The sequence below is a fragment of the Manis pentadactyla genome, chromosome 10 (assembly GCF_030020395.1).
Source record: "Manis pentadactyla isolate mManPen7 chromosome 10, mManPen7.hap1, whole genome shotgun sequence".
NCBI classification, from domain to species: Eukaryota; Metazoa; Chordata; class Mammalia; order Pholidota; family Manidae; genus Manis; species Manis pentadactyla.
This window is the reverse complement of record NC_080028.1, coordinates 41901678-41910752: the sequence shown is the minus strand read 5'-3', so window position 1 is coordinate 41910752 and position 9075 is coordinate 41901678. Positions and strand designations below refer to the sequence as shown.

Genomic DNA, 9075 nt, shown 5'->3' with positions numbered 1-9075 from the left:
GCATAGACTCTCTTCTTTTCTTAATAAGTGTGGCTAGGTGTTCATCTATTTGGTTTATTTTCTCCAAGAACAAGCTCTTGCTTTCATTGATTCTTTCTATTGTTTTTTTTCTCCTCAATTTTATTTATTTTCTGCTTTAATCTTTATTATGTCCCTCTGTCTACTGACTTTGGGTCTCATTTGTTCTTTTTCTAGTTTCATTAATTGTGAATTTAGACTGTTCATATGGGATTCTTCTCCTTTCCTGAGTAGGCCTATATTGCAATATACTTCTCTCTTAGCATGGCCTTTTCTATGTCGCAGAGATATTTTGGTGTTGAATTATTGTTGTCATTTGTTTCCATATATTGCTTGATCTATGGTTTTATTTGGTCATTGATCCATTGATTACTTAGGAGCATGTTGTTAAGCCTCCATGTGTTTGTGGGCTTTTTCATTTTCTTTGTGTAATTTATTTCTAGTTTCATACCTTTGTGGTCTGAGAAGATGACTGGTACAATTTCAACCTTTTTGAATTTACTGAGGCTCTTTTCATGGCCTAGTATATGATCTATTCTTGAAAACATTCAATGGGCACTTGAGCAGGATATGTATCCTGCTGTTTTGGATGGAGGGCTCTGTAAAAGTCTGTTAGGTCCATCTCTTCTAAATGTGTTGTTCAGTGACTCTGTTTCCTTACTTATTTTCTGTATGGTTGATCTGTCCTTTGGAGTGAATGGTGTGTTGAAGTGTCCTAAAATGAATGCACTGCATTCTATTTCCCCCTTTAACTCTGTTAATATTTGTTTCACATATGTAGATGTGCCTGTGTTAGGTTCATAGATATTTATAATGATTCCATCGCTGTGTTTTATTGATCCTTTATCATTATGTAATGTCCTTCTTTGTCTCTTGTTACTTTCTTTGTTTGGAAGTTTATTTTGTCTGGTACAAGTATTTCAACTCCTGTTTTTTTCTCCCTATTAGTTGCATGAAATATCTTTCTACATCCCTTCACTTTTAGTCCTTGTAAGTCTTTGGGTTTGAAGTGAGCTGTTGTGGTCAGTATATAGTTGGGTCTTGTTTTTTTATCCATTCAGTGTCTCTATGTCTTTTGATTGGTGCATTCTGACTAATTACCTTCAGAATGATTATCGATAGGTATGTACTTATTGCCATTACAAGCTTTCGTTTTGTGGTTATCAAAGTTTCAAGTTTAACTTCCTCATTATCTAATGGTCTAATTTAACTCACTTAGTATGCTATTATAAACACAATATAATGGTTCTGTTTTTTCTTGCTCCGCAATTGTTAATAAATTAGATATTATATTCTGTACTCTTTATGTATCCCTCAATTGACATTGGGGATATTTGATTTGATTTTGCATCTGCTTAGAAATTAATTGTTCTACTTTCTTAGTGGCATTTTATTTTCTCTGGTGACAGCTATTTAGCCTTAGGAACACTTCCATCTATAGCAGTCCCTCCAAAATACACTAGGTAGATGGTTTGTGGGAGCTAAATTCAGCTTTTTATCTGAAAATTGTTTAATCCTTTCTTCAAATTAAATGATAATCTTTTTTGTGTAGAGTCTTATTGGTGGGAGACCCTTCTGCTTCATTGTATTAAATATATCATGCCACTCCCTTCCTGCCTGTAAGTTTTCCGCTGAGAAGTCTGATGATAGCCTGATGGGTTTTCCTTTGTATGTTATCTTGATTCTCTCTCTGGTTGCTTTTAATATTCTGTCATTATCCCTTATCTTTGACATCTTAATTATTATATGTCTTGATATTGCCTTCCTTGGGTCCCTTGTTTTGGGAGCTCTGTGCACCTCCATGGCCTGAGAGAATAACTCCTTCCATAGATTGGGGAAGTTTTTATCAATTATCTCCTCAAGTCACTTTCTATCCTTTTCTCTCTCTTCTTCTTCTGGTACCACTATAATGCAAATGTTTTATTCTGTTTTGATGGTCACATAGTTCTATCAATGTTCTTTTATTTCTAGAGGTCCTTTTTCCTCTGTGCTTCAGCTTCTTTGTATTCCCCTTCTCTGATTTCTACTTCATTTACTGTCTCCTCTGCTTCTTCTAATCTCCTTTAAAATCCCTCCATTGTGTGTTTCATTTCAGATACTGTGTTCTTTAGTGATTGAATCTCATTCTTCCCTGTGGTCTTGAGTATTTTTCTGTACCGCCATGAGCATGTTTATGATTTTTATTTTGAAGTCTCTTTCTGGAAGATTGATAAATTCAATTTGTGTATGTGGTGCCCTCTAGTGCCAGAAGCTCTACTGTCTGGACCTGCTCAGCCCCTGAAGCAATGGCAGGGGTCGCAGGTGAGTGTCACTGGTGCTTGTCAGGAAGAAAGAGCTGTTTCCTGCTTCTCAGTGCAGCGCCTATCTCCATTGCCAGGGCCACTGAGCCAAGCATGCAGGTAGAAACCTCTATGGTTTGTGCTTGTAGCTTCAATAGGCTGGGCCTCCCCCTGGCTGGCCTGGTACAAGAGCAGGGGTAGCCAGTTTGCAAGCAGGTGCCAGCCAGGAGGAAGGTGCAGTTGGCTGCGTACTATGGTGGGAGGCCTTGAAGCTGGATAACCAGGCAGGGGAATGGAGCACCTATAACTCTTGAAAGTTCCTAATTTTCTGGGCAGAGTGTGCCCAATTTTGTCCACCTGCCCTTTCTCCTGAGCAGCAAGCTCTCTGCAATCCTTGCCCCTTTAGCAGCCCTCTTGCTGTTAGTAAATCTCTCAGACTATCTGCCTTTCTTTTGTCCAAGAGCAGCCAGATGTGGATCCCTGCTTTCCACAAGCAGCTGGAATCTCAGTCTCTCCAAGTATTCCACCTGTTTTAGCTTTCAAACCCCACTAATCTCCAGAGCACCATGTAATGTGGGTTTGTACTACCAGAGCAGATCTTCAGGGCTGGGTTTCAGCAGTCCTAGGTCTGAACCCTTCCCCACTCCATTTCTCTTCCTCATGCTAGTGATCTGGGGTTGGGAAGGGCTTGGATCCAAGTGGATCACAGCTTTTATATGTTGCCCTGTTCCATGAGGTCTGTTCTTTTCTCTAGTTGTATGCAGTCTGGCACAGCCTTCTTTCCTGTTGCTCTTTTAGGATTAGTTGTATTAACTATATTTTTGTATTATATGTGGTTTTGGGGAAGGTTTCTGTCTCATTTCTCATGCCATCATCTTTAATCCCCTTTCAATAATTCACGCTTTTAAACTTTGATTTCTCCACATTTCTCCAGTGTAAATTATGAATACACATATATGTTGTAGGATTATATTCAGGTTTATCAAAATATATTTTCAACAAGTTGTGGCTTACATTTTATTTCCTTTAGATAGTTAAAAATAAATATTTTAATAGGATTCCTTCTTATAGTCATGCCATTCTTTATCTGTTATTCACAGATTCAAGTCATTGTTACTTCAGTGTTTTTTCTCTTCATATGTTAGTTCTCATTTGCATCTTCTGAAGCTTCAAATCATCATATTGGTAACTTATCCCTTATGTAACTAATATTGGTCTAGGCACAAGGCATAAAGCATTCTAGAATTTGGCATATGAAGCAAACATTCTCCAAGGCATTTGCCACTGAGAGTAGAATGAAAAGTAAAGATGAAATGCAGTTTGGTAAGTAATGAAAGCAGCAGGTAAGTGATGACACTAGTGTGGATGAGTCGGACTGACCAAGGCGTGGTGGTACTGTTGGTGCAATCATAAGACAAGGTCAACAAAAAATTCCTGTGGAATGTCATTTTAACTGGAGGGCCCTTTGGGTTTAGAAATTGAAAAATGAGGGGACAATTCCTGCCTGCATAAATGACAGTATGAGAAGTGGGCTGAAGTATGAGAACAAGAATCAAAGGAAATTTTGCTATGTTCAACTACAGAAGTGGAAGTTGATACATAATGTATTGAGTAATGAAATGCTAGTCTTTCTTAAAGGAATTATTGTTAGGTGCATAATTTGGATTCTTGAATAGAATTTTTCCTTTCAAAATAGAAAATCATCTCATTGATATTTGTATTCACATTTTATTCTGTTTTTTCACTCCCAGTATATTTGGCTTACTGCTTATTTATCACTCTTCTAGCCCTACATTAGTTTCCTTGTGCTTGTTGCCATCTGTATTTTAAATGCTCTACATTCAAGATTGAAGATTTTAATTGGAATATGAATGTTAATCTGTTTTATGTAACTTCAGTGAAGGATTTATCTTAAACAGGAATTGCCAGTGCATTTCTCTTTTCCTTGAAACTTAAATCATGTCCCTTTGGCAAATTTAAAATAACTTTTATATTGGACAGGATCCGGTCAATAAAATAATAAGTGAATCAAGTGATTTTAAAGATACTCCACTAAAAATGCTTCTTTCAAATCATAAATCTTATTCATTTTCCCTAATTGAAATATATTTAGCATTTATGAAATTTTACCTCATAACACTTAGAAAAGTATTGATTCTTTTCAATATTAAGTCCCTTTTCATTAGACTAAGGTTATTATTTTATTTTTGTTTTCCTGTGTGCTTTCTTTTCAGTAATGATGTTCACTATTGTACTAATATTTTAACATAAATTTCCCTATCCTTTCAGCAATGGTGAGGAAATCTTAGGAATGAAGTCAAGTTTAGATTTCCTGAAACACCTATTCTCATTTTTCTTCATTACAATTATCATCTGAAAGAAGCTTTATTATAAGGAGATGAAAGTGGTAAATTGACCAGGGTCAGTACTGGATGGAAGGACAAATATAGAAGAGGAAAAGACAAAATTAGATAGAAACAGGAGAAAAAGTGCTTGGGGATCTGGACATCAATGTTCCCCTAATTCCTTGACAGCAATATAAATCTTTTGACTAAGTCATTAAAGGCTTGTTTCACTTGTTTGTTCCTCAGACTGTAAATGAATGGGTTTAACATGGGAGAAATGGAAGTAGTGAGTATAGTTACTCCCTTATTAATGGCCATTTCATCTTTTGCTGAAGGTTTGATATAAACAAAGATGCAGCTGCCATAGGTGATAGAAACCACAATAATGTGGGAAGAACAGGTCGAAAAGGCTCTTGTCCTCTGCTGAGCAGAGGAGAGTCTTAGAATTGTTCTGATGATGTACATGTAGGACAGAACCACACACACCAGAGTTACAATAAAAACCATCACAGAGCAGACAATAACCATCTGCTCTATGAACCATGTATCTGAGCATGAGATCTTCAGCATAGGGTTAGCATCACAGACAAAGTGGTGAATGGCATTAGAGGCACAGAATTCCAGGTCCAGTCCCAAGCTAAGTGGTGGCAATATGATCAGCAGAGTAGTCACCCAACAGCAGAAGATTAGCCTTTTGCAGACCCTATAGTTCATAATAGTCATGTAATGCAGGGGTTTGCATATGGCTACATATCGATCAAAGGACATGGCAGCCAGAAGAAAAAATTCCGTTACTCCAAAAGCATATGTAAAAAATAGTTGGCATACACAAGCATTATATGTAACAGTCCTGTCACCTGTTGATATACTGTACAAGAATCTAGGAATGCAGGCAGAAGTGAATGAGATTTCTAACAAAGAAAAATTTTGGAGAAAAAAGTACATTGCAGTTTTAAGGTGAGAATACACTAATGTGAGGATGATGATGCTCAGGTTTCCAGTTACACTCAACATGTAGGTGATCAGTAGAAATATAAAAATCAGAATCTGTAGCTGAGGGTCATCTGTCAATCCCAGAAGGATGAAACTGGTTTGAGATGTGTGGTTTCTCATTCCTGGGTCCTGTCTTTTTCCCAGTCTGCATGTAAAAGCAATGGAAGTAAGATCTGAGTAGAGAGTGGAAAAATTGTCTTACAATGGGTTTTGTTTAGAAAAGCCAAGCAATGTATTTTACATGTATTTTGTTTTTCTTGATAATGAGTTTTAAAAATAATCCATGCTCTTGGCTCTGTTGATAGCATATCATTAGGTGGATCATAAACCTGTCTTTCAAATGTTTTTTACAACATATGGTAAGGTAGACATTTTATATTGCAGCCCAATGTACCTGCTCACACCTACACATATACTTACACACATATATTGAAAAAAAAAAACTAACCCTTAGGTTCTGTACTCTCTGATGTTTATGTTCTAATATATCTCATTAAAAATTAATGCATGTATCATCAAGTTGATTTTATAACCTATTAAATGGTCATGACTGTATTTCAGAAAAAAATAGTGTTTTTATGAAAGTTTTTGAATAATGTAGTTCAAGGAAAATAGAATATTCCATGAGAATTTTTTAAAGGTGCACTATTACTTTAATTTGCACTTTGGAATAGATTTTCTCATGGTGTACTACTTCCCTTAGGAACATTTCCCTTATCAATAACCAAGGTTTTCCTCATTGTCACTTCCTGCTTGTAGCATTTTTTTCCTGAATGAACTAAAAACACAACAGGTGTGTGTGACACAACATATTTCTAGTTTCCTCTACGAATGCTGTCAAAGCCTGTTCACTGCACAAGTCACCTTGTATGTCCTACCTGTCTGGAAAAAACTTTGTATAATCATTTATGTTTTTTCCCTCGCCCTTACTACATCCATTACGCTGATTCTGACCTATATCTGGGTCTTTGGGATTCATTCCTCTGTTTCTATTTAACTCTTCAGAGAAGTCCTTCCAAATCTCCCAAGCCACATTAAGAACTCTCTCTGTGTTTTTGTCACACTTTATGGTTAATAGCGGATGTAAAAAATGTGTTGGAAACAGCATTTTCATTTTGTTTAATGTAATAACTTCAGAGCTGTAGGAGACTTAGGTATAGAGTTAATTCAAGGTAATATTTATCCCCAGTCCTAGTTAAGTTATAATATTTATTATGTGGACTCAATTTTAAAACTACTCTGACAACTCTTACTTTTGCCATACCTTGACTCTAATTTAGGAGGTTCTTGGTGGCTTTTATGTTTGGTGTAGGAACAGTTCTGAGTGGCTCCTGAGTCACACCCTGACCTGACTACATACTAAGTATATATATAGTACCTACACTGAGGCAAAAAAAAAAACCTTACCTAACTTATCACTGTTTGGCAGAGAAATAGCTTTCCTTTTTTGGATTCTATCCATATTTACTCAATACAATTGCCAGAAATATATTCACACCACAGAATAAAACTCTTACATTCTGCTTTTGGACCATCGCCTGCTCTGTGGTTGATCCTTACTTAACAACAAATAACTGCACTAATTGCTTCTAAAATGACTTCAATCTCCAACGCTTCTAAAAGGCCATAAATAATTTGATGAATACCACATCAATCGTTTTGCAAATTCTAAGTAACTGGGTATGTAAAGGTTTCATTTAATGAGTTTAAAATATACTTTCCTTCAGAAGTAGGAGATACTCTGTACACACCATCTGCCTGTTTCCCATAGTAAATACCTAAGAGTTTTCAGGTTTTGGTAAAGAATGCAAGGATGGCCCTTCTTAGATATTTTAGGATGAGCTGGGCACTCCCCTGAATATGAGCATCACACAACTAACAATAAATTAAATTAATAGTTGCAATAGAATAAGCAATTAAAATAATTAAGTAGAATAAGAGACTTGAGACATAGAAAATGAAACATTACACCCACGTACCTCTCTTTTCTTCAGTCTTAACACCACTGTGCTTTACACAAGTCTGGAAATTTGAGCCATGTCCTTGCTCCTAAGTATCTTGAAAAAATAAATGCACGCTATTGTTTCACTAGTATATGTTTCCTTCTTTTGTCTTTTAAAAAACTGCAGGAATCTAAATTATGTCACCTGATGATTTCCAATTCAAGCTTGCTTCCAGAAGTCCTTCATTTCACCTACTTTTAGGTAACCTAATATTTGTTGATATACAAATCCAGCCCTATCAAAATCTTCAATCAACTCAAAATTATAAACTCTTGTTTCTTCTTAGCAAAATTCAATTAACTATCCATTAATGTTGGTAATATACATCAAACTGTTTCTTAAAGAAAATAATATTCATAGTCTCTCAAAGACTACAGACAAAGTGGTTTCAGTTGCTTCTTTATCCCTGAACCTCCTGAGGGTTAGAAGGATGAGGAAAGGTTTGCATGGCTTGTATGTGGTCTCAAGTCCCAGATGAATTAGGATCCAAAGTTATTTATGAATCTTTAGTGTAATCTTTTGGCAAAGACCCTGAAACAGGCAGCAGTGGGGACAATGTCCTCAGAGAATTGAAGATTCTACAATGATATTCAACAGAGGACTTCCCAGAAAATAAAAATCAAATGAAAAAGAGCAAGCCTACCTTTATATCCTTTTATTCAATAACATCTTTAACTGCTAATTACCATGACAGAATACAATCACTTTTGTACTTTGGTAACATATTTTCACTGTATGTAATTGCTATGTATTATTAAAACATTAACATAACAAAAATGGAAAAATTAAGCTTAGAAGTAATAATGACACTTAATGTCTCTATTACACCCTTCCATAAAATTCCATGTAGTATATTCTTATTAATCGGCATATTCAGAAATATGAAATGTCCTTTGTGGGTAGGTTTTCAAACTACTTTGATAATTAAAATCAAACTTTTTTTTTACTCATTGGTTGTAAATTTGTATCATCATTGGGAGAATAAATAATATTTCATTTTGGTTTATTCCATTATGATTTGAAATCAATCCTAACAGTAGAAACTTTGTGATTTCTTAAAGAAAAAATTCACTCTTTTAAAGAATGACTACCTTGAGCTTATTATATGATTCTATAATTTTTATTATGAACATGTTTTTTTATATATCAACTTTCACGTGTGATGCAGATATTTTTCTATAAATATCTTTTCCTTTTTACAATATTTCCTAGAACTGAGCATTGTTATTACTTATTCTATATTAACAATTTGTGATATATTTTGCAAATATTTGACCCCTATTAACTTGGTCATTATTTATGCTATTTTATATACATAGAATCTCATGTTATCTTTCAGAAAAAAAATTAATGTTTTCTGAATAGGCCTTACAGATTTCTCAGATCCTTTATGCTTCACACTTTTTAAATGAGTCCTGCTCTTTATATTTGAAATTA

General features: G+C 35.2%; 1 protein-coding gene across 1 annotated transcript; it reads right to left on the bottom strand.

Moving 5' to 3' along the window:
• Positions 1-4816: 4816 nt before the first annotated feature.
• Positions 4817-5755, bottom strand: LOC130685105 (olfactory receptor 6C2-like). Its single transcript, XM_057508290.1, has one exon. The coding sequence runs from the start codon at positions 5753-5755 to the stop codon at positions 4817-4819; it is 939 nt and encodes a 312-aa protein (XP_057364273.1).
• Positions 5756-9075: the final 3320 nt, after the last annotated feature.

Bases quoted from the DNA above. Each gene is read 5' to 3' on its own strand.
- LOC130685105 (XM_057508290.1), bottom strand. From the start codon at position 5,755: ATGAGAAACCACACATCTCAAACCAGTTTCATCCTTCTGGGATTGACA.